The sequence below is a fragment of the Trichoderma atroviride genome, chromosome 3 (assembly GCF_020647795.1).
Source record: "Trichoderma atroviride chromosome 3, complete sequence".
Classification (NCBI taxonomy): Eukaryota; Fungi; Ascomycota; class Sordariomycetes; order Hypocreales; family Hypocreaceae; genus Trichoderma; species Trichoderma atroviride.
The window spans coordinates 830345-853407 of record NC_089402.1 but is presented as its reverse complement, the minus strand read 5'-3'; the positions used below and the strand labels follow the sequence as shown (position 1 = coordinate 853407).

At 48.4% G+C, this 23063-nt stretch overlaps 9 protein-coding genes across 9 annotated transcripts; 4 read left to right on the top strand and 5 right to left on the bottom strand.

Annotated features, from left to right (window-relative positions):
* Positions 1–2144: 2144 nt before the first annotated feature.
* On the top strand, positions 2145–6006 carry TrAtP1_005503 (uncharacterized protein). The gene is made up of 2 exons (XM_014089272.2): positions 2145–2722; positions 2770–6006. Exons 1-2 carry the CDS (start codon positions 2204–2206, stop codon positions 5209–5211), a joined length of 2961 nt encoding a protein of 986 aa, XP_013944747.2. The 5' UTR covers positions 2145–2203; the 3' UTR covers positions 5212–6006.
* A 2061-nt stretch (positions 6007–8067) lies between these two features.
* On the top strand, positions 8068–9499 carry TrAtP1_005502 (uncharacterized protein). Its single transcript, XM_014089273.2, has 3 exons — positions 8068–8873; positions 8997–9171; positions 9266–9499. The coding sequence occupies exons 1-2, from the start codon at positions 8130–8132 to the stop codon at positions 9138–9140; spliced, it is 888 nt and encodes a 295-aa protein (XP_013944748.2). The 5' UTR covers positions 8068–8129; the 3' UTR covers positions 9141–9171; positions 9266–9499.
* Positions 9500–9584: 85 nt separating this feature from the next.
* TrAtP1_005501 (uncharacterized protein) lies at positions 9585–9899 on the bottom strand (the record flags this gene model as incomplete). The annotated part of the gene is made up of 1 exon (XM_066112733.1): positions 9585–9899. The coding sequence occupies one exon, from the start codon at positions 9897–9899 to the stop codon at positions 9585–9587; it is 315 nt and encodes a 104-aa protein (XP_065968818.1).
* Positions 9900–10255: 356 nt separating this feature from the next.
* Positions 10256–11035, bottom strand: TrAtP1_005500 (uncharacterized protein; the record flags this gene model as incomplete). The annotated part of the gene is made up of 2 exons (XM_014089274.1): positions 10256–10904; positions 10965–11035. 2 exons carry the CDS (start codon positions 11033–11035, stop codon positions 10256–10258), a joined length of 720 nt encoding a protein of 239 aa, XP_013944749.1.
* A 2048-nt stretch (positions 11036–13083) lies between these two features.
* On the top strand, positions 13084–18257 carry TrAtP1_005499 (uncharacterized protein). Its single transcript, XM_014089275.2, has 5 exons — positions 13084–13515; positions 13571–14276; positions 14338–14426; positions 14521–17377; positions 17436–18257. Exons 1-5 carry the CDS (start codon positions 13177–13179, stop codon positions 18146–18148), a joined length of 4704 nt encoding a protein of 1567 aa, XP_013944750.2. The 5' UTR covers positions 13084–13176; the 3' UTR covers positions 18149–18257.
* A 201-nt stretch (positions 18258–18458) lies between these two features.
* On the bottom strand, positions 18459–19822 carry TrAtP1_005498 (uncharacterized protein). The gene has a single exon (XM_014088965.2). The coding sequence runs from the start codon at positions 19688–19690 to the stop codon at positions 18686–18688; it is 1005 nt and encodes a 334-aa protein (XP_013944440.1). The 5' UTR covers positions 19691–19822; the 3' UTR covers positions 18459–18685.
* A 1371-nt stretch (positions 19823–21193) lies between these two features.
* Positions 21194–22228, bottom strand: TrAtP1_005497 (uncharacterized protein; the record flags this gene model as incomplete). Its single annotated transcript, XM_014089276.2, has 1 exon — positions 21194–22228. The coding sequence occupies one exon, from the start codon at positions 22226–22228 to the stop codon at positions 21194–21196; it is 1035 nt and encodes a 344-aa protein (XP_013944751.2).
* A 250-nt stretch (positions 22229–22478) lies between these two features.
* TrAtP1_005496 (uncharacterized protein) lies at positions 22479–22658 on the top strand (the record flags this gene model as incomplete). The annotated part of the gene is made up of 1 exon (XM_066112732.1): positions 22479–22658. The coding sequence occupies one exon, from the start codon at positions 22479–22481 to the stop codon at positions 22656–22658; it is 180 nt and encodes a 59-aa protein (XP_065968817.1).
* Positions 22659–22681: 23 nt separating this feature from the next.
* Positions 22682–22994, bottom strand: TrAtP1_005495 (uncharacterized protein; the record flags this gene model as incomplete). Its single annotated transcript, XM_066112731.1, has 2 exons — positions 22682–22801; positions 22863–22994. 2 exons carry the CDS (start codon positions 22992–22994, stop codon positions 22682–22684), a joined length of 252 nt encoding a protein of 83 aa, XP_065968816.1.
* Positions 22995–23063: the final 69 nt, after the last annotated feature.

Genomic DNA, 23063 nt, shown 5'->3' with positions numbered 1-23063 from the left:
GATGAAGGATAATAAATATATTAGCAGCTCGGTTGTTTGTCTTGTTTTGTTCTGCTGGAACTAGTTGCAGAAGACCTGGTTATTATATAGGTACACATGTTGATTACCTTGTTAGATGGTTTGGAATCATTGACTGACATCTTAACCGTAGATGCATGTTCCAATGACAATTCGGAGGGAGTGTGGGCACGGACTAACGTAGCCGTATCATGGGATTTTACGGAGAGCTGCTTTGTTTGGGATAAAGAACCCGAGTGCATATAATTGGCAGCCAAACTATGTCTTGCCGGTATGGAACATTGTATCTTAGAGCTCATTCTGCAAAGCGTTCCGTATTCGTATTCACACTTCTTACCAAAAACAGTCCATCGGGACGAATATCTGCGTGGGGAAGTGGCCTACACTTATTAGACGCGTATTTCCCTAGGTGTGTACGCAGCCGCCTGAGATGGGCGGTATTACTTTTTCAGGCCTTTTGATCCTGCGTTACTGAGCGCGTATGTTGCTAGCTCCTCATCTGTGACTTGATTCCAAATGATGGATACTGGAGTTGTACCTGTATGTGCGATGTATGACGGTTGTGAATACAGCCTTGCAAAAGCCTACATCGTGACTAACATTCTTGTTATTGCTCCTCTGTTGGCTTTGGCATTCGATTAAAAACTAGGTAGTTAATGGACTCCTATTTTTAGAAGTCATCATGAGACCCACCTGAAATAACTGCCTGTTTGGGAAGCTTACAGCGCTTGGCAAGCCATTCCAGCTCCCAAGACTCTCTTGTCTTTATGGTTCAATAAAACGCAAAAGAAAGCTACCATTTGGTCTTCAATCAATATGAGAGTCTTATAATTTAGTAAGCTGAAGTTTTCGATATTTCCTCCACATTTGAGGTACGCAATCATGGTGTTCTTTACCTCCTGCAATAGAAAGATGTAGGCCGGTGTATGCAACTTAGAGACCACATTGCTCAGCATTCCTTCGACTTTCAAAACTCGAAAAAGCTGCTTGGCGAGTCTATAGTCTTCAACATGTCTCCTTTTGAAAGCTGGGGCATCCAAAGTCTAGGCTGAAGCGGTTACCAAAATGACTGGTTAGCACCAGGATCGTGGCACAGCGGTGATACCTTTTTCTTCCGGGGGGCCAGATTATCCAATTGACTACAATTTCATAATATCAACTATTTCATGCAGAGTGCTAGACAATAGGATCGGGGCACTGGAGATATTATGAGTATATAGCCAATGCATCTAGCTGTGCTTGTAGCTGCATTCGCTCGCTACTTCATGTTTGATCTCTGAGAGAGTGGGTCCTGGGTTCGATCAACATCGCAAAATCCACATAACGAGATCTCAGCAGAAAGTTTCACTTATTAAAACGTCATGGACTGTTTCATATGGCAAACTGCACAGATCATACATTGCGCTACCGCGAGTCGTAAATGGATCTAGAGAAGCGTGGGGATGACGGGACGGTGGGGAAGGCAAATAAGCACAGCGTACTGGAGCCTTTTGTAAGCTCCAAAGCGTTGATCTTCGTGGAGGCCTAATTTGAGGGCTTCGCTAAAGAGCTACATTACTATTTGATCACTCAGGCACCCAGCGTGTAGCAGCTATCAGAATATAGCTGCTGGATACCCAAGTATTTTATACTTGCTGCTGGTTCACTGAGAGACAGTCTTCCCGTCCCAAGGCGCTAATACAACGCTCAGGGTCCGCATCTCCACACCAGCTCTTCTCCACTCGGGAAGACCCTGAAAATGGCATCGGCCTTTCTGTCTGCGTCACTGAATTGGATCGGGAACTTCCATCTCGTCAAGATACCCGTCTTTGCAGGCGGGGCAGAATCATTCTAGAGCATCTTCCTTCACGAATCTGTGTCAATTCTCAACCAGAAATGCCTCTTTCACACAAGCGTCGAGCGCCCATTCGCCAAAGCTTAGCACCCCGGTCCGAGGTCCGAGATACGGCAGATACTAACTCTGGTCTTGGAGTAGCTTCGTCGTCGGCCCACCAGATTGCTCAGGAACTAAACGCCCGGCTGGCCGGGGCTGCCGGGAGCTGGCCGAAGCGAAGCCATCACGTGCAGACGGACATGCAGCGGATCAGGAATCTGTTCCAATGCCGACTGTCTGCAAATACTTTGCACCTGCAATGCATTGGACGCCACCGCAGGCCCCTTGGTTGGGATCTCGTCGTTCTGCAGCATGCCCACGGCAACAGCTTCCAGCGGCGGGCGGCCGAAGCCCTTTTTCCCCAAGACAGATGCGGTCATCTTGTCGTCGAAGCATGAGCCCCCGCCAGCTCTGCCGCAGACCGTCTGGCCCATCTTCGATCCAGACAATCTCGATAAGCCAGTTGAGCCGTGGAATCCCGATGTAGAGAAAAACTATTATCCTTTGCCAGATGATGAATTTGCGCCGTCAAAGGCCCCTGATGAGCCGCTGTCCAACGATGGACGATATCTGCGCGGCTTTTTGGCGGAGAATGAGAGGCTCAGGTTGTCTATGCTCTGGTACTACACTCGCGATATCCTCAACGAGCCCGAGTTCCTCTCTGGGCTGCAGCAGAAGGCAAATCTGGCTCAGGAATCCAGTGGCTGGGATTTTGTCATCATTGGCATTCAAGACCTCAACTACTATATTCGTCTAGCAGCTGTTGGGCTTCCTTTGGCCATTCATCCACGCGGAGAATCTCTCTGTGCTCACACAATTACCCAGACTCACGTATGTTGATGATACTTGGTATGTAGACGCCTGCTAATTGTACATAGGATATTTTCCAGCTGCCGAATATGATGGAAGACTGGAGATTTAGAGACTGCCCGTATGCCAAGGCCGCTGGACTCCTTGCATATGCTGGAGCTCCAATTCGCTTGCAGATAGAAGCTGGGGAGCGCGTCAATGTTGGCAGTGTTACTGTGAGCTCTAAAACGGCCCGAGAGCCCTTGACCAAGCTCCAGCAGCAGACGCTTGCTCGGCTAGCTGACTGGGTCGCCGCCGATATCGTTCAGTCAGCGAGAGCAAGGCGCCAGCGAGAACGGCGCCGGATTTCAGAACTTCTCTCTGCAGCACAGAGCGAAGCAGACAAAACAGGATTAGAAGAACCGGTTCTGCGGATACTGAGGATCATATACCCAGATGCGACAATTACCGTGCAATCATGCAAAGACGCCCATGTCGAGATTGAGAATCATGAACCAGTGCCCTTATCTGAGCTTGAAGATGGCCTGTGGGAAGACACCATTTATTTGGATGATTTCATCCAAACTTCAAACCAGAAACCTTTCCCTTCAAACAATGTGGTGCGTGCAATTGCCGCTCCGTGCGAAACCTTGTCAGGATCCTCCCTACTTGTTGTAGCATCCAAAGACTTTCGACTAGTGTTTGACGATGTTGACTCTTGGTTTGTCCAATCGTGTGCAACCATGCTCTCTCAGATATGGCACAAGCGACTCCTAACGGAAGCAATGAAAGCAAAGGAAAAGTTCCTCCGAGGATTTTCTCACCAGCTTCGAACTCCGATTCACGGAATTCTCGGCTCTGCAGACCTACTGACAGAGGAGCTTGCGTCACAAAAGCATCGTGAGAGCAAAACGATGGAGCCATTGCCAGAGATCAAGCCGAGCGAACCTGAAGAATCAATTATTTATCTGGATACCATCAAGTCATCAGGGCGAGACTTGATTTCCATAGTCAACAACATGATTACGCTAAACAGATGGGCCGACATTGCCATGAAGGACCGGCAGTACGCTTTGCACACCGTGTACGAGCTCGAAACAGAACTGTCCAACGAGATGCGCAAAGCGATTTCCGACGATACCCGCTATAGGGCCTCTGTTTTCTTCAATCATGACTCCCAATTGGATTGCGTCAGCTTCCGAACCGACATCGGTCTACTTCGTGACAGCTTGCTTCAGCTCATCATCAACGCCATACAGAATACTTCGGAAGGCATTATCACGGTGACTATAACATTACAGCCAGATCGCCAACAGCTTGTTGTTGACGTCACGGATACTGGTCGCGGAATTCATCCAGATGACCAAAAACGTATATTCGAGCCTTATGAGAAAGTTGGAATGCACTCATCGGGCGCTGGCTTAGGCTTGACCCTCGCTTCCAATTTTGCAACACTGCTCCACGGATCTGTCAGTCTGGTGTGGTCAGAAATTAATCGCGGGTCACAGTTTACCGCCACCTTTCGGGAGATGGAGTGTGTTCCTTTACCACCATCGCAGTCGCTCGTTCAAAAACTCAAGGCCTTGCCTTCCACATTTTACAATATCACGTCCGGCTCAGACAGTGTATCATTATGCAGCAACTTCACTCTCTTTCTAAACAGGAATGGGTTTAAATCTTCGGATAGCTTGGATGACTCCTTTGTGGTTTTAGACTATGTGCCTGGGCCGGGAAAACACCATTCACATCTATCTCAGATTCCAACAGGAAAAATTGCCATCTGCCTCGTCCCAGCTTCAGAAGGGAATTTTTGCTTAGAACAACACCCTAAGAACATATTTTACGTCACCGCGCCGTTTTCAACTTCCTCGATGAGCTCGGCACTCGAAGACGCCAATGACTATCTCTCGGAAGTGAAAGCCTCACAAGCCTACATGTCTCAACTAACGATGCCCACTCCGCCAGAAGACAGAATTCCATCTTTCTTCGGTAGACAGAACACCAACTCACTTACTGGTAACAATGGTTTATTGACGCCACCATCTGATCGTAGCGGGAAAACTACTGCGAAAGCGGGCTCCGTCGCCTCGATTCCCCCGTCTATCGCTACTTCCAAGCCCATGGCACTACTTGTTGACGATAACAACATCAACCTCCGAATCTTACAGATGTATTGCACCAAACGAGGGCTTCCCTACTGCTCCGCGACTGACGGCCTGCAAGCTGTGGAAGCCTTTTCGAAGCAGCAGTCATTGGCTGCCAATGGCGAAGGGACATGGATCCAGCTGATCTTTATGGATCTCCAAATGCCGGTTTGCGATGGTTTCAAGGCGACCCAGCAGATACGGCAGCTGGAAAAAGAGAACAATTGGGGAGAAAGCATTGTCTTCATTGTGACTGGACAAGACAGCCAATCGGATAGAACGACGGCGGAGGAAGTTGGTGTTGATGAGTTCTTAGTAAAACCTGCTCCTGTCAAGGTCCTGGATCGTAACGTCGTTCGACACTTTCCATCGTTCAAAGTTGGCTGAAGTTACATATTTATGCGGCAGATGCACACCAACATACGCACGATGCGTTTTGCTGTTCCGCTGCATTTTGCATCTTTTACTCACTCATCAAAACGACACCCCATCCAGTCATTATACCAAGCGACGTTAACATACGTTAAACCCTTACAAGAGACTGATACTTAAGCAAGGCAAAGGTGCCGAAATCCTGCTCGGTGTCTTTCAACACAATCGCGCGAGACGAATTACGAGGCATGAGAATATGTTTCATCAAGGCTTACATACGTTTTACTCTCAGCCAAGATGACCTTTTGGGCACTTGGATAATATGCCTTTTAATGAGCTGGCACGAACCTAATTTGACGCTGAACTTGAGTTCAAACTAAATGTACGGAGTACTGAATCACTGTATGCAAGTAGGAGTTGCTACTTGGAGAATGGAGAGCTCTACTGGCCTTGTTCCTTGAAACTCAGTGCTCATCATGTTATGAAGAGAAATGTTATCCAGCATGCCATTTCTGTTGTTTAGCAATCTAGCTATAGCGTTGGCTGCTACCGCTACTCCTGCTACTGCCGCCATTTTAAATGTACTTGGCAGTTGTGTATATGTATTTTGATGTGTGGACTGGCTGCCTTGTAGCTGGGGCGTTGGAGATTGAAATTGGGGTGCTGGATAACCTTTTCCGTTATAAAAAGACTAACTATAAAGTAGAGACAGCGTATAATCAAATTACCGGGTACATGTATATCGAATCGCTCTTTCATTGTTAGGCAGCCACTATATAGAAGCAAGTCACATCTTAATCTTGGTCACGTAATTATATGTAACAGCGATTGTGAAGGATACTGACAATAATGCAAACCAAGGCATAAGTAACAGCTTTCTGCAATGCAACGGCGAATCTGCCCTGCCCAGTAGTCTCTGCACAGAGAGTCCTGCCTCGTAGCAGTACTCATACCGTACTAGGCAACGGAACGAAGCCGAAATGTCTACTATGCACATAGGCGAGATTGACCTGTGTCTACCCTTCCTTTACCTTGAAGCCAGGCCCACGAAAGGGATACACGAGAAAGAGGCCTACAGGCAACGAAATACAAGGTGGGTGGAAACATGTCGCTTTTACACTGGTTGCGGCCCAACTCACAACCGTCTCAAGAGAATGTATCCTCAGGAGAAGCAGCCGTGGAAACCAATCGGCCCAACTTGTATTCAAATTCTCCAAGCCAAGCCATCGGGTCCAAATCACTAATCTCAGAAGATTCCATCTCTTGCCGCCCTGAGGATCAAATAGCTGCGGCACTCAAGGTATCGCCTTCTACAAAAGCCGAAAGCGGTGGGAGCGCGGAAAAGGCTTTCTGAGCCAGGCAAACAGACTTCTCGCGCTTCGACCCTCAGAACTGGGCAAGGCGGAGCTTGAACGTGATGGCATGCAGAGACCACCAATTTAATCACCCAAACTTCCATCCTTATTAGCTTCGCGCAGCTGGGATTGGGCCTAAACAGCCGGACTTATTCTGCTCTATCAACTACGGTTCGACTGGCCTATGACTGTAGTTTGGATCAAGTTGACTGCGACGATGCGGCTGTTTCCACAACCGGGGCCGCCAATCTCGATTCTTCTAACCTTTGGATTAAGAGGAGCTCCGTCGCGCCTGGTGAGCTGTCGCTTATCTGGAGAATTTTATATGTGTGACCAAAGACAGGCTTCGCATGATCAACTGGGGTAAATGCAAGACGAAGCTCCCTTGTGACGATAAAGACTGGTTTAAAGGACGTCAACAATTGTCGATGTTTTTGCCAGCTTACGTCTACAATTTACGAGCGCCTCTTCCCATACCGCGCCACCTTTCCATCTTGGCATATCGAATTATTACTATGCATTTAGGTGCTCAGATGGTAGAGACAGCGTTAAATAGCGACGGCTTGTCCGAATCAGACAACTTTTCTCCATCATTGAAGAGTGCGCTACGTCTTGTAAACGAATATACCTATGGGGAGTAGCCAGAACAGCTATTCTAAACCAAAATCAGTCGGCATTAAGATGCTCAAAATTACCATTCACCAATTGCCCTCCATTTCAACTGTGTACAGTTCTTCGTTCCTGGCGCAAAAACACAAAGTCAAGCTGCACAACCTTTTTTGTCTAAAGCGGTTTGTCGTGTATAGCTGACCATGCCAAGCTGGTCTATAAACTCCTCCGTCTTCTTGGGCGGATAATCTTCATTTCACGCCCAAACGAGCGTGCACGACTTGTCGAGTGATGCTTTCTGCGGCGGCCTTTCTAGGCGGTCTTTCTATGGTTGGCTGGGCGGGCGGACAATCTTCAGGGGGCATTTCTAATCAGATGGAGGATATTCCCACTCTTACGGCGGCTACCATCCAATTAATTGCCACGCTAAAAATTTACGAGCTGCTGCCAACGATGGCGAAAAGAAGCTCAATGCCATGGATACTTCGAATCGGGGACGGCTTATTGTAGTAAGTAGCATCCAAAGGGCAGCGCTTATAGCATAAAATGATATAAGTACATATGCCCGTCAATGTACAGCATAACCTCAATACCTTAGTACTCAACCCATCTCAAACCATGCCAAAAGGTATAGCATGGTCCGCAATATAGTGCTCATCTGCTATAACATGGTGCTTGTCCACTGTAACATGTATGAATTAGTGGGTAATCGGTATTTTGTAGTCAATACTTGAAGCTATATCAGTATTTTTTGTTACATGAAATTGCCTAGAAATCCCCAGCAAAAATCCCACTTTTTGGTTGTTGTTAGTGCTACGTAGTAATCACTGAGTAACGGAGGCTTAATAATACAACTTTCAAATTAATATAAACCCGCCACTGACATTTAGTTTACTTCAACCTTGAGAAGAGCGATATCGCGAGTCTTGCTCATATCTCTTCCCGAATTGACCCAGCTATTTTTACGCAATGAGTACCGAGTCTCGGCCCACTGAGGCCGGCAATGGAAACCAGACGCAAAAGTCTGATCCAGCATCACGACCGCCATGGGATGAGGCCGCCTCGATCTTTGTCCAAACTCCCGAGCCCGGCTGGACATTCGGCTCTGGTGCCAACCACACGCAGGCACGAGCTTCGGCTTCTGCGGCGACTGCCAAACATGTTGCCATCGACCCTTTTGCGCCAGACCGCAAGGCAATGGACAACTACAGACTGCTCGTGAGCGGAGTCGTTCCGCGGCCCATTGCCCTCATCTCGACGCGGTCTCCCGATGGCTCAGTCGAGAACTTGGCGCCGATGAGCTTCTTCCAGATGGTCAACATAGACCCGCCAATCCTGGCAGTCGGACTGACGAGCTCGTTGAAAGAAGCCAAAGATACGTTGCTCAACCTCATCCAGGCGAGGGAGTGCGTCGTAAACGTCGTCAGCGAAGGCTTCGTCGAGGCTGTAAACGCCACAAGCATCAATGCTCCCTATGGCGTCTCTGAATGGGATATTGCTGGCTTGACTCCGGTGCACGACTGCCACACTGTGTCGTGCGCACGAGTCAAGGAGTCCATCTTTAGTATCGAGGCTCGTCTTGAGAGCGTTCGCGAGTTCACCAGCCGGAGTTATCCTGGGAAGAAATCGGGCTGCCTTGTGTTGCTTGAGGTCACGTACTTTTGGGCGAGAGAAGATGCCATCAATGAAGAAAAGAACCATCTGGATCTAACGGTTTGTCTCACTGTCTGCCGCCTTGCCTGCTTGTTTAGTCTTTCACTTGCAATTTTTATTCCGTTCTATCCATTAGATAAAATGATTTATTACAAAGACTAGGTTTACTAACTATTTGACCAGGTGTTGCGTCCGATGAGCAGATTAGGTGGTGACATGTACGGCAGAACTACACAAGTTATGGAACTGAAGCGCCCGGACTTTGAACGGGACTTGAATGGGTTCGAAGGCTTGGAAAAGCTCAAAGAGAACAAAGAAAAGCAGTAACGAAAGGTGCACGACAATCTTGAAGTAGATGGTAAGCTGGGCTTCTGTGCAACAAATCGGAATGCAAAATGATTACAACGCGCATAAACGAAGCGAGGCATAGCCTAACATATGATGTCAAATAGAATAGCGATATTTATTTCCAAAATGCCAAAGCATTGAACATTTATGGAACAGGCCAAGTTTTTTCCAACTAGATTTGAATCAAATTGGACTATAACATGCGCGCCTCTGGCTGTAGATGCTATCAGCCATGAAATAGGTAAAATTGAATGCCTTGCTATTTATGTAAATAGGAGCCAGAGTCATCTATGCATCTCTCGCATGAAGCTGTTAATTTGCAAGCGATTGTAGACATGTCCATTAAGAGTTATCTTTTCAAAGCAAACAAACTATCCTAATTCTCCATACAATCTGAAATGGAAAAGTGCTTTTCTCTCAACTTCATTCAACCTTATACGCCTTCAAAGTATCCTCCAAGCGACTCTTTGACTTCTTTTCTCCTGCCTCAGCAGCCCAATCAGTCAAGAGGAGAGGGCACTCAAACTCAGAAAGCCCAGACGAGAAGCCGCCATCGTGCACCATCAATGGCTCAGTTGTGTCTGATGCTTTCAGCGCCTGATAAAGATTCTCTCCGGGGCCGTGTGTCGCCATCGCCCCGTTGAGAAAAGCCGCCACAGGGCCGGATTCAGGTTCAAGGCGGTGAAGCGGAGAATCTTCACCTTGGTCGTTACTGATGCCGAAAACGAACTCTTGCATTGTGTTGCGATGGTACCATGGAGCTGGAAAAGTGTTTTGCGCCACTTGTCAGCGAGTTCCAACGCACGCAAAGTCAACGACATCAGTGCCAGAGGCTTTTCCAAATGAAAAAGCCATCAACACAACAAACACTGAAGAATCGGCAAGCCATAACGCATATTGGCGATGGTATCCAAGTGAGTCAGATCATATTTGTATGCATAGAGTGTACCTTGCCAGCCAACGACGTCGAAAGGAGTCGTGGATTAGGAACAGGCCCAAAGTTTGATGTTTAGGCGTGAGATGACGGTCCAATTGCCAGATCCGTTGTTGGCGACGGCAACCTGCTCTCCATTTGACCCCTATTCAGCACCAGCTTAAAAAAATGCCTTTGGGATCTGAAAGTCCAAAGAGTTGGCTAGGCCAGTCGTTCCAATGATGCGAAGCTCAGGGAGTCGGAAATGGCCCTGATAGAGTTCGCAGATATACCCTCGGCATGGCTTCCCTTCCAGCAACGTCACACGGTATTTGATACCACGTGGAATTACCACTATCTCGTTCTGCTTCACCAATATCTCGCCAGGTTCAGCCGTGATATCGAGGGCTTTGATCTGTGGAACAATGAAAGCTTCGCCATCCAGGCTGTTAAAGACTGTTTGCTCATCCATATCTTTGTGTACATTAAACAGCCAGATGTCGAGGCCTGTTTTCTGTTGTGGGTCGTCATTGCATTCAACCAGGCGCTGGTCCAACCAATCTCCCTTGGTCTGCCACGGGAAGGATGCCCAAGTGATAGGATTCGGGTCAAGGTTGGCCGTCGGCGGTGGATTGCCGTATTCGAGATTGTGATTCCACGCGGTAAATTCCCGGTGGATGTAAGAGGCTTGGATTCGATACATGTATGTATATAGGTTATGTACCCGTGGGCCTAACATGTTGTGCCAGACATTTTTTCTGTACGCATCCCAGAGGAGGATGTTGTGGTGGGCATTTGGTACTGGAACTGCACTGGGAACTGCTTCGGACCTATGATAGAAGGGTCAGACTTCCTGTCTTTTCTCGCTGCCCGACTGATATCAAACTCACCTAAAATGATTTCCGAGAACTTCATGGTAAGTATACTTGTCCTTCAAAGCGAAATCTATCAATAGATGCATTGTTAGATCTTTGAAGATGACTAATATTGTTTATGAGTAAATTGTCGGAAGTCGAGGCTATACTTGAGACTATATGTTGATAGGCTCAAGCCGGGCAGAATATTGATGTCAATTCTGCGCGTATCATCCATTTTATAGTAAGTCTTGAGACAATAGAAGGGGGATTCTCATTACGACGTGAGCATCCGCCAGATCCGACCGTTTGCTCCATCATAACGAAGCCGCTACAGCATATACTTTCGCCTGTCTGTATGACATTCCAGCCCTTTGGATTAGTTACTATTGATACCGGTTTCACCACCAGATGATAGGCCGCTGAATCAAGCTCCAGGTGCACCACTCCCGCGATATACCTAGATCCGCCGCCAGGACAAGAAGATCCGCCGCCACCAATTTCGACGACAGTTCTGTTCAAATGAAATGTTAGCGAAGAGAGCATAAGTAAGGGACTATAAAAGAGAAGGGAGTGTATAGAATACTAGAATGATACATCTCCTCTATGTAACTTATGATCGTAGTGTCCAAGTCAGTCAGCTAATCCAGCATGTAGAAATCTGTATCAAGCGGTCAAAAGGGAGCAAAACTCACCGATGGAACGCATCATGGGCAATCTTAAGTTGCCTTGGCATTGTGCCCCATCATCCACCCCAAAGGCACCCGCACAAGCATTAGCATCCTGACTCTGCTGCGTATCACAACTATTTAAAGTAGCCAGACATCTACAGCTCCCAAAGAAGAGGTACAAGGGCGGCACAAGAGCCTGAAGAGCTCTGTTACAGGCACTTCTACGGGTCACTGCAAGTTGCCCAATTAGCGTTACATCGGCATCCAATAAAGTTCTCTGGACACTATGATTTGCCATTTTTGAGATCAAAAGCACCTCCGTATCTACCTAGACCGTAGTTTTGAGGCGCACTGCCCCAGAATGCGCCGTCGAGAGCTGAGTCTGCAAAGGGCAAAAGTCTCGACTATATTCCATCTCGGGTGCGCTTGAATGCTATAGTGGCACTTTAATCTCTGGTCCATTGATATATATAACCAACGCAGCACTAATAGGCCATTTAAATCACTCTGCGGATCTTTCATGGAACGCAAATACCCCGAATCGTTCCGTACATCATGTCAACATTTTGGAAAGTATTTTCCGTTACCATTCAATTCTCGCCAGCAATGGCTTGAAAGCGGAAGAGTTGGTCTTACATCTAACCTAATGTCAGTTCACCTACGCGCTCTCTGTATAAAGAAACCTAGAGAAAAGCTATCCAGCACCCCAATTCCGTTATCCAGCATTCCAGCTATTGCGTGAGCTACTGCTGCTACTGATGCTACTGATGCCACTGATAGAGCACAATCACATGTAAGTTGCGCACTGATCAGGTACAGCGCGCTGAGTCATATCTGATCCAAGCGCTTGGTAACGGACGAAGCTGATTGCCTATTTAGGAAAGCGAGGAAAAGGAAGACTCGGAGCATTAGCACGGACTCCCACTCAGAACCGTCTAGGCGGTAGCTCGGTCAGTTTCTCGTCTCCAATCAGAGGCCGTATAAGCGTCGCACTCCGATTGGCAGAGCCACAAGTTGATGACTATGGAGTAGATAGCCCGTAGATAGCTGTAGATAGCAAAGTAATGCCTAGCTTTACAACCGTATCTTCACTAACGCTTGGGCCTCCTTTACTAGGTATCTGGGGAAGCCCACCTGGTAGTACACACTTGCTTGAATCATGGACCACTTGACTTTCTTCCCCGAATCACTATGGATCACGAAACAGATTAGTGAGTCAGATTTCCACATCTCCGGAATACTGTATCCGTGATCCATGAGCGATAATGCCCCGAATTAGGACCATTCTCAGGATCATCGACCCCATAAAGAGCCCCAGGCAGCAAGGCTAACTACTGGAGGAACCAGGCTCACAAAAGTCCCTTCCTCATTCAGCTAGATTGGCCCATTGACTCACACACCGACGGCGAACTCTTTACGGGCTGTGGCACTGGATGGTCCCGCTATTACGCCTTTATTCCCGACTTATCAATTCGTTTTCTGGTTTAAACATGCCAATGCCAAGCCATTCTTGTTGCCAACTGCAGTGAATAGTCTTTGCAAATCGCAAGTCTGCGCGGCAGCCAACTAGGTGCGCGATGGGATCGCTTTACCAGCCAGACTATGTGGCCTCGGGCTTGGCGATTTTGATTGCGCTGCTGTCTATTCCCTTTGTTCGAAAGCTTGTAGCTGGCAACCGGAACGCCAAGAATCTGAACCAAGATGGCATCACGTACGAAGACGTCGACGGAGTCGCGAGCGAAGAATCAGCGGCCAAATTTTCGAACAAGCGCCAGTTCATCGCAATTTTCATCATCACTCTGTTAGCAATCGCAGTTTCGGGCGCAGATGCAATTTTCACCGCTGTCCAGCAAGGATTCGACTTTTCACGTTCAGCTGTGCCCCTTTTGGGGATATCCTTACTGGTGCCTGCCTGGGTAAGTCGCAGCTCGCAGCAATTTTTATTTTGAGCTTGAAGCTGATACTCTCTAGATACTTTTACTTTTGCAATTCACAGTCGCTTCTAGAGAAGTTGCACCAGTGGCGAGGTTCAACACTGCTGTCGCAAGTCTGTATACATGCGTCTCGGTTACTGCTATAGCATCAGTGAATCTTTATGAAATCAACGGCCTCAACTATGGCTACCGCGATGGGCTTTTTGTTACTGCAATTTTAACGGGAATCCAGATTGTCGCATCGCTGGCGTTGTTTGCAACGGTCTGGTTAATCCGAAGACGCCCAGATGTTTTCAGCCCAAATGGAAAAATTGTCGACTCGTTGTTCACAGGCACTCTCTGGGAGCGATATAGCTTCAGCTGGAGCTTGGGGATGCTCGACGCCGCTGGCACAGAAAAGTTTGAGAACTCAGACATGCCGTCCATGGATCACGTCACGAGATCGGAAAACTCGACAGCAGACTTTAAGCGGATGATTTTCCGGGAGGATAAGCTTCCTCTGTGGGCGCACATTACCTGGAAGTATCGATGGATTTTCCTCTACCAGTGGTCCATGATTCTCTTTACAAACTTTTTCGATGTCGCTCCCGCCTTTGCGAATTTACAGCTGCTTCGATACCTCGAGACGCGCAGCGACAATGGGGTTATTGACCCTGTTGCGTGGAAATGGGTAGCTGCAATTGTCATCGCTACGATTAGTTCGCGTTTAGTCGACTCCAGAGTCATGTGGTCGGAGATGGCTGGTATGAGATTTTCCCAGTCTTTTCTACCGATTTTAGAGAGCTGCTAATAACCTTTGCTTAGATACGGTTATTCCTCTGAGATCAACTTTGACCGGCCTGATGTACGAAAAGCTGATGAGAATAGAGGACTCACTTCATGTTCCCAAAAAGGTAAGATAGAATCCCGTCATCTAACAAAGCACGGCACATACGAGGAAACATTACTTTCCTCGGCATCCTAAACCAAGCTAATCATTTGTCCTAGGAGTCTGCGGATTCAAGCGCCGAGGAGTCCGATGATACAGAGGAACAAGACGGCCAGCCAGCTTCAAAATCCCAGCAAGATATTGTCAACATGTTTTCGGTCGACTGCGATGCCATCGCGAGATTCGGATCCCAAAGCGCACAATACGTCAATTGCGCAGGACAGTTCATCATCATCGTTGCGTTTCTACTCCATCTTGTTGGTTGGCAAAGTCTGCTTGCAGGAATGCTGGGAATCCTAATCCTCTTCCCTATCAACAAAGCCCTCGCAGCGGTCTACGGCAAAAATCAGAAAGTTCTCATGAAACTCCGTGATGAGAGAGCCGCTGTTACCACAGAAGCTCTAAGCGGAATCCGGCAGATCAAGTTTTCTGCGATTGAAACCCAATGGACGGAGAAAATCGAGAATGTGCGTGAAAAGGAGCTTTCAGTGCTTTGGAAGACGCGACTCGACAACATTTACATGGCCTTTGCTTCAGAGCTCACGCCTATTGTCATCACTGCACTTTCTTTGGCGACGTACTCCTACATCAACGGAAACCTGTTGCCTTCCGTTGCCTTTACGGCGATTACGCTATTCAGAATCCTTGAGGGCATCGTGGAGCATATCCCGCTGTTGCTGGTTACGGCTATCAACGCCAAAGTCAGCTGCGACAGAATCGACAAATTCTTCCGCATGCCTGACAAAGCCGACAATGTTCACCCAGGCGCTGCGATATCGTTCAGCAACGCTACCATCACCTTTCCCTTTGGCTCGGATGGTCCATCGGAGGACCAATTTGCTCTGCGAAAGCTCAACCTGGATTTCCCCAGCAGTGGCCTGAGCGTGATTTCAGGACCTACTGGATCTGGAAAGTCCCTGCTCTTGGCTGCGATTCTCGGCGAAGCTGAAGTCCTCGGTGGTTACATACAAGTTCCAAAAGCGCCTCCTCCAGAGCAACGATTCGACAGTAAAGCGACTCCCGCCAACTGGATCATCCCTGACGCAATCTGCTTCATCTCCCAAACTCCATGGATTGAAAATGCCACCATCAAGAACAATGTACTTTTCGGGCTTCCATTTGACCCTGTTAGATACCAAAAGGTTCTTGAAGCTTGCGCCCTTGCTCAGGACCTCTCCCTATTCGAAGACGGCGATGAAACCGAAGTTGGAGCTCAAGGAATCACACTAAGTGGCGGACAAAAATGGCGATTGACATTGGCACGAGCTTTGTACTCGAGAGCAGGCATCATGGTCATCGACGATGTGTTTAGTGCTCTCGACGCGCACGTTGGAAAGGACGTCTTTGCGAATGCACTCTTGGGTGATCTTGCAAAAGGAAGGACTCGAATCCTGGTTACTCACCACACTTCGCTCTGCCTACCGCGTGCGGATTACGCTGTCCATCTCTCAGCCTCGGGAATTGTCGAACATGCAGGATTAGTGGAGGAACTGCGACGCACCAAGGTCTTGAACCAAATAATCGAAGCCGATGACGCCGCCGCGGAGCCCGAAGACGGACAGGAAGATATCGATTCAGCAATAGTAAAAACCAATGGTCAAGCTTCGCAGACTCCTGCGCCCAAGGCTAAGAAGGCACCCAAGAAGCTTGTCGAGGACGAGAAACGAGAGACTGGAAGAGTCAAGACCGCCGTCTATGTTGGATACCTCAAATCGTTCAGCGGATACACCCTTGGCGCTTTTCTCGTGCTGCTATATGCCTTGGCTCAAGGTTTCACGCTTGGCCGCACATATTGGATCAAAGTCTGGGCTGGTGATCACGAAGAAGCCGCTACTACTGCCTTTTCGCCCCGTGTGACATACCATTACCAGGACAGACTAGAGACGCAGCTTTTTGCTCGGCCAGCAAGCTACTTCAACTCAACAGATGCGGCGGCAGGCATTCAATCAGAGGCCCAAGTCAGAAGCCTTTGGTTCTATCTGGGCATCTACTGCGCCATATCACTCGTCTCGGTGATTGTGTCGGTTAGCCGTCTGTACTGCGTCTATCTCGGCTCCCTCCGTGCGTCACGAAGGATATTCCAGGGCATATTGCGCAGTGTGCTCCGAGCACCACTTCGATGGCTAGATACTGTGCCTACGGGCAGAATCTTGAACAGATTCACGGGAGACTTTACCAGCATGGACGCTTCATTGGCCACCAACTTTTACTATTTTGCAAACGTAATGTGGGACATTGTCGGTGTTTTGGTAGCTGGTGTCTTTGTCTCGTCATACATGATCATTATTGCCATTATTCTTCTGGCCATCTGCACAGTCTATGCTAAAAAATACATGGCTGCAGCACGGACGATCAAGAGACTCGAGTCCACCAACAAGTCCCCAGTCATTTCGCATTTCGCATCGTCTCTCAGCGGTCTGTCGACCATCCGGGCCTTTTCCAAATCGTCCGAATTCACCGGCAGGATGTTTACTCTCATCGACGACTGGGCAGCCTGCACCTGGTACATCTCGGCTTTCCGAATGTGGCTCATGATTCGCATCGGCATTACAGCTTCCATGTTTTCTGCTGTCGTTGGTATTTTCGTTGTTACGACGCCATCGATTGATGCTAGTTTGGCCGGTTTTGTTCTCTCCTTTGCGCTGTCATTTGGCCACTACATCAACTGGGGTATCTCCGTTTCCACCCAAACAGAGCTTGACATGAACGCAACCGAGCGAATTTTTGAGTACACAAATCTGGAAATTGAAGAGCAGGGCGGTGAGGAGGTGCGGGCAAGTTGGCCTGAAGAGGGAAGGATAGAGGTCGAGAAGCTGGAGGTCGGATATGCCGAAGGTTTGCCCTCTGTTCTCAAGGGGCTGAGCTTTACCGCCGAAAGGAACCAAAGGATCGGAATCGTCGGTAGAACAGGAGGAGGTAAGTCTTATTTATATGCATCCCACCGAAGCAAGTAACCCGCGCTGACATGAACCAGGAAAATCCACCTTGTCGCTCGCCCTTTTCCGCTTCCTTCACACTCGATCAGGCAGCATTACCATCGACGGCGTTGATATTTCCAAGATCAAGCTCTCCGACTTGCGCACGCGTCTGGCCATTATCCCACAAGATCCTTTCCTCTTCTCGGGCACCATTCGCTCGAACCTCGACCCTTTCAACCAATTCACCGATTATGAACTCCAGAAAGCCTTGGTGCGATCCCACCTCGTTTCTTCAAGCCCTGGCACACCAGTTGGCGAATCAAATGTTGAGGATGCCATTCCATCTTCCAGTGCCACCATCAGTTCAGACACGAATTCTTCTCTGACACTGTCATCTCCCATTGCATCCGGCGGTTCCAACCTTTCACACGGCCAGAAGCAGCTGCTTTGCATTGCACGTGCAATCCTTTCACGCCCAAAGGTCTTGCTGCTGGATGAGGCGACTTCGGCTGTGGATATGGAGACTGATAGACTGATTCAGCAGTCGATACGTCAAGAATTTTCCGATTCGACGCTATTAGTTATTGCGCATCGCTTGAGCACAGTGGTGGATTTTGACCGGATACTGGTGATCAAGGACGGAGTCGATGCGGAATTCGGCAGTCCGAAAGAACTACTGGAAATAGAGGGTGGGATCTTTAAGGAAATGGTCTCCCACAGTGGTGAAAAGGATGAATTAGTAAGATTGATTATGGAAAAGGAGATTTAGAACAACTATAATAAGATTGACAATATTGGGGAGGTCGGCGATACTAAAGGCCAATAAGGCGTTATATAAGAAAGACAGTATTAATAAGAAAGAAAATTCCTAATCTATTACTTCTACTACTTCTACTACTTCTACTACTTCTACTACTTCTACTACTTCTACTACTTCTACTACTTCTACTACTTCTACTACTTCTACTACTTCTACTACTTTTATCTGCGTTTAACTAGTTCAATTACAGTGGTTTACTTTTAAGGATTTATTGGCTTAACGCCTATGCTCATAATATATTTTATCCGAGCTATAAATTGCCGTGTCTCGCAAAGTGTTACACGCTGTATGCTGCCACATCGACAGTATGCAATTTGCAGCTCTTTCCATCTGATAAATCCCATGCTATCCAAAATTACATGAGTATAGAACATCAAGACCTTCTAGCTTTAATCCAAAGAGAAAAAAAGAAAGCGCTAAATACAAGTATGTAAGAGTTCTGAGTTGGCCAATTATATCATCAAGACTGCTGCTGCGAGACGTCATTCAACATATCCATTCAATGTACTGCCGAGCCTCTCGTTCCTCAACGTCTACATATTGTTGGTCCCAGTTTCTATTGTTTTGTTGTAGCTGCTGCAAGCTCTGCAAGCATTTCTCAATATCCACAAAGCGAGTAGAAGGCCCAATCATCTGGTCATACGGCATTATATCTCGCCACTGGGGAAAAGAGTAATCCGGATCCCAAGAGGCAATTGGGTTGGGCTGCAAACCAAACACCCTGGTTTCGCGGGCCTCCAGTTCCGTCACAAAAGTAATAGCAGTCTCCAATGTTGTCTTGACCGCCGTTTCCCCAATATATTCGTCAATCTTATCAACAATGGACTCAAACGTGATAGGCGAGCTTAGCCCAGTTTCCACTCCAGTGCGCGCCATAGTAACAGGAAGCCTTCCTATTAAAGTCGAATCCTCTCCTTTCCAATTTCCGGGATCAATGACAAGAACCAGAGCTTCAAATAGTGGCTGGAGGACATAGTTCTGATGGTCCTTGACAATATGATGATTGTCCGCTCCCGAGGCAATCACTGCCGCGTATTCTTTACGTTGTTGATGAATATTTGTGCAGATGGCTTTATGTAGAGCGATGAAGCTTCCTATAGAGGCCGTTATTGGGTGAGAACGATTTTCTGCATTTTTGGGAGCAATATATTTAGTCAAAAAACGTCCGTGTTCAATCTCGCTCCGAAAAGGCTTGAACCATTGGCGATATATATAGTTGCATAGTGTGCCGGCAAATCGCCATTGACCATTTAAAAAATAGATTGGAACGGATTTGTTACAGAAATCAGGAAATTCGAATTGGTTTATAGGAGGCAAAGGTTGGTCGATGGGAGGCTCGTAAGTACGCCAAGCAGACGAGAAAAACACTTGGCCGCGATGGTCTATTTCTAAATTGCGGCGAAGGTATAGTAGTTTCTCGTCTCGGGCGATATCGCTATAGGGACGATCAAAAGCCCTGGCTAGGGCTATCTGGCTGTTGTTTAGCTCCATTGTCAGATGGATAGCGAGCAGTAGGTTTCGAATAGTCTAATTAATATGTTGGAGCAGCGTAATGTTCTAGCCAAATCAGATGGAAGATTGGTGTAAAATAATAGAGGAAGGAAGGAAGGATTTTTTGCAAGGAGAGGGAGGTTTTAATAAGAGTTTTCAGCCTACGCTTTTCGTATCAACATGCCGTATTTGATGCAGTTGGGGTAATGTGTAACTTTACAACATTACAGCCACCGTGTCACCTTTCTAGTGAGTCACCAGCATAGAACCTCCAACCTCTAATAAGAAGACTTATATTCTACTTCTAGAAGAAACCTTACGAGAAACTACTATCAGTAATAAGTTACTATACTCTAAATAATTACTCCCAGGTTTTTGGTAAGGGTTCAAATTCTGATAAGGGCAATAGTAAGGGTACTTATTTCTGGTAAGGGCTCTGGTCATAGTTTTTTACCTCTATTATCAGTGCCCAGTATGTGTAACTTTACAAGCAGTCCGCAAACGTTCTTTACCACAGTATAAGATTTTTACAGCCACCGTGTCACCTTTCTAGTCAAGTCACCGGCGTGGAACTTCCAACCTCTGATAAGAAGGCCTGTAGTCTACTTCTAGAAGAAACCTTAGTAGCAAGTTACTATACTCCAAACAACTATATCGCCCCCCCCGATTCCAACTCTCAAAGGCGCTACCGCATAGCGCCCTGCCCGTACCGCCGGCCCGGTAACCTTTGTGACTAAGCACTCGTTTAATTTCCCGCGTTCGGGCAATAGGAACAAATTCACTTGCCAAATGTGGCAATTCCTCGAAAGAAACGCGAGACAAAAAAGACTTTCGGCACGGGATGAGTACACGTATACGGGCAATTAGCATGTACAGCACTAATAGGTATTTTAAATCAGATGCACAGCAAGAATTGATCAAGAAAGCTCAACAGATTGAAATGACACGCGTATGCCTCGCGGCGCGCTTACACGGACTGAAATAAACCCAGAAGCCACTAGTATATCGCAGATCATAATCGTACCCCTATTCCTCCCTGCATAACCAAAAAAACCAACCGATACAAAATTAACAATAACAGAGACAAAACAACTCGCTAAAGAACAAAACTGTCTCGCGTTATTATAGATAGATGAAGAGTGTAAATAAATAAGAAAAAATAAAAGCCCCGTTTAACATTCCCTTTATATAAAAACTCAGATGATATCATTCTCAAAAAAACAAACAAAAAAAATTATTTCCAACTTTCTCACGCCTTTATTTAATGATACCGATACCGCAACAAAAAGATGTTTCCAAAAAAAAACAGAAGAAAAGGGCATTCAAAAAGAAAAAGAGAAAATTATTTGGAAAAAGAAATAAACTTTTTTGCCTTTTTTTTTTTCTTTCCCAGAGTTTTATTGCCTTGACCTTGTCCGTATGCCCGTCATGGAAGACGAGCTTCTAATAGAGCTCGTGGCGGTAAGCATGGCCGGCGTACCGCCCTCCATCCTCTGCCGATTATCAAAGTCCTTCAAGAAGGCGTAGACGCTGCCCAGCGGCAGATATTCCAGCAGCGGGCGCAGTTCGTCGGGGAACATTTCGGCGCCATTGTCGCGAATCTCCTCGTTGGCGCGGTTGAGGCGCAGGATTTGCATCCAGGACACAATGTCGTCGCCCAGCAAAAAGGCCGGGAAGCGCGCCTTGGACATGTCGTCGAGGATCCAAGAGTTGCGAAAGTAGGGTCGGTTGAGGAATCCAGAGATGGCCACGTAGGCCGGCACGTCGCGAGGGTCTTTGATGCCCTCGGGGATGTCGCTTAGGTGCGCCACGGGGGCCATCCACTTCATAAAGGGGGGCATAATTCTCGGGATGGGCCTCGCGGTCGCCCGGCTCGCCAAAGGTGCGCGGCATCACCTTGTCCCAGGCCTTGATGATCTCGACGGCGAGATCAGACGTCGCGTCCTTTTCGCCCAGCCAGCCGACGACCATCTTGGCGTGGTGGTAGGCCCGCGCCATGTGAGCCCGCCGCTCGGCCTCCTCGCGCGCGTCGCGCGGGTTGATGCAGAGCAGATCGAGCCAGATGCGCAGAGGCGGTGAGCCCTTGGGCACGCCTGGCTCGGCGAGCATCTGGCGAACGCCCTTCAGCAGCGACCGCAGCCAGCCAGGGGCCTTCTTGGGCGGCGTGGGCAGCGGCGGCGGTGGCATCGACGCCGGGCCCGGCAGGTCAGTGGTCGAGGCATCGGGCGTGGGCAGCGACGCGGCCAGGAACACGACTCGCATGTACTGCAGCGCCTGGGCGAGGTGGCTCGGGATGGTGATGCTGGCGCCGTTGAGCAGGATCGTCTCGGTGGCGGTGATGTCGCCGTACAGCGCCGAGAGGCCGATGAAGTTGGAGGCATCGCTTAGCTTCTCGTGCACCAGGCGGCACACGACGCGCTCGCTGATGTCGTTGGTCGTCGGCGGCTGCAGCTCGAGCAGGCGCACCTCGTTTCCGGACCGATCCAGTGGGCGGTACCGAATCGTCGTCGCAGCTTCGGGCGGGGCCATGATTGACATGCGAAGGATGCTTGAGAACTTCAAAAAGGTTACTTCGCACGGGATGGAAGGTCAGCAACCCAATTTTTTTTGGTAATCTCGATTGCAGCGGCACTTATAACAGCCATGGAAGGGGCCGTGTCATTTCCGCGGTAACATTGCACATTGGGCTTGGACATGAGCCCTTGCAGCGCTTCCCCATGCCGGGGGTCAGCTGTGCGGCAGCTGCATTGGCAACTCAACTCCAAATGCCGTCCAGGCCAACAGGCCAATGGCACGGTCCGCCGCTAGCCCGAGCGGCCATGCCAACGCGGAGCAGCTTAGCCTTTGGCCAGAGCGTGCGGCACGTCTCAACGGTGAAGATTTCGACGTTCGCCATGAGGCCGTCGCGACGAGCACTCGGCACGCTGCCCTCGCTCTGCGGCTATCCTCGATGCGTGTACAGCCGTAGTCGCTTTCCACAGCGAATACGGGTCACTGCAACCGAGTCTCTTGCTTCTCTCCACAATTGCCTTTTAGTCTTTTAGCGAAGGCTTGTCTGCTGGCTGGTCCAAATGCCGCGAAACGCGGCACGATGCGGTATTGCCTCTGCACCTGTGGCTTGATTCAGCCGCGGCACGGCCGCTTTGGGTTCGCGTCGGGGTTGACTACCCACCTCAGGTAGGCCGGCCCTGTAGTAAATGTAGCAAACGCTGAATAACGTCCAATCAGATCCCGGCCTCGACCAGAAACGCCCTGTCACTCGTCCAGCCAGGCGCACATGGCAGGGAAGAGGTGCTCTAATCATGTCATTGGCCGGGGTGCAAGTGGCATTGCCCGAGTTTTATATGGTCAAGCTCTCTGAAATGCCCCATCT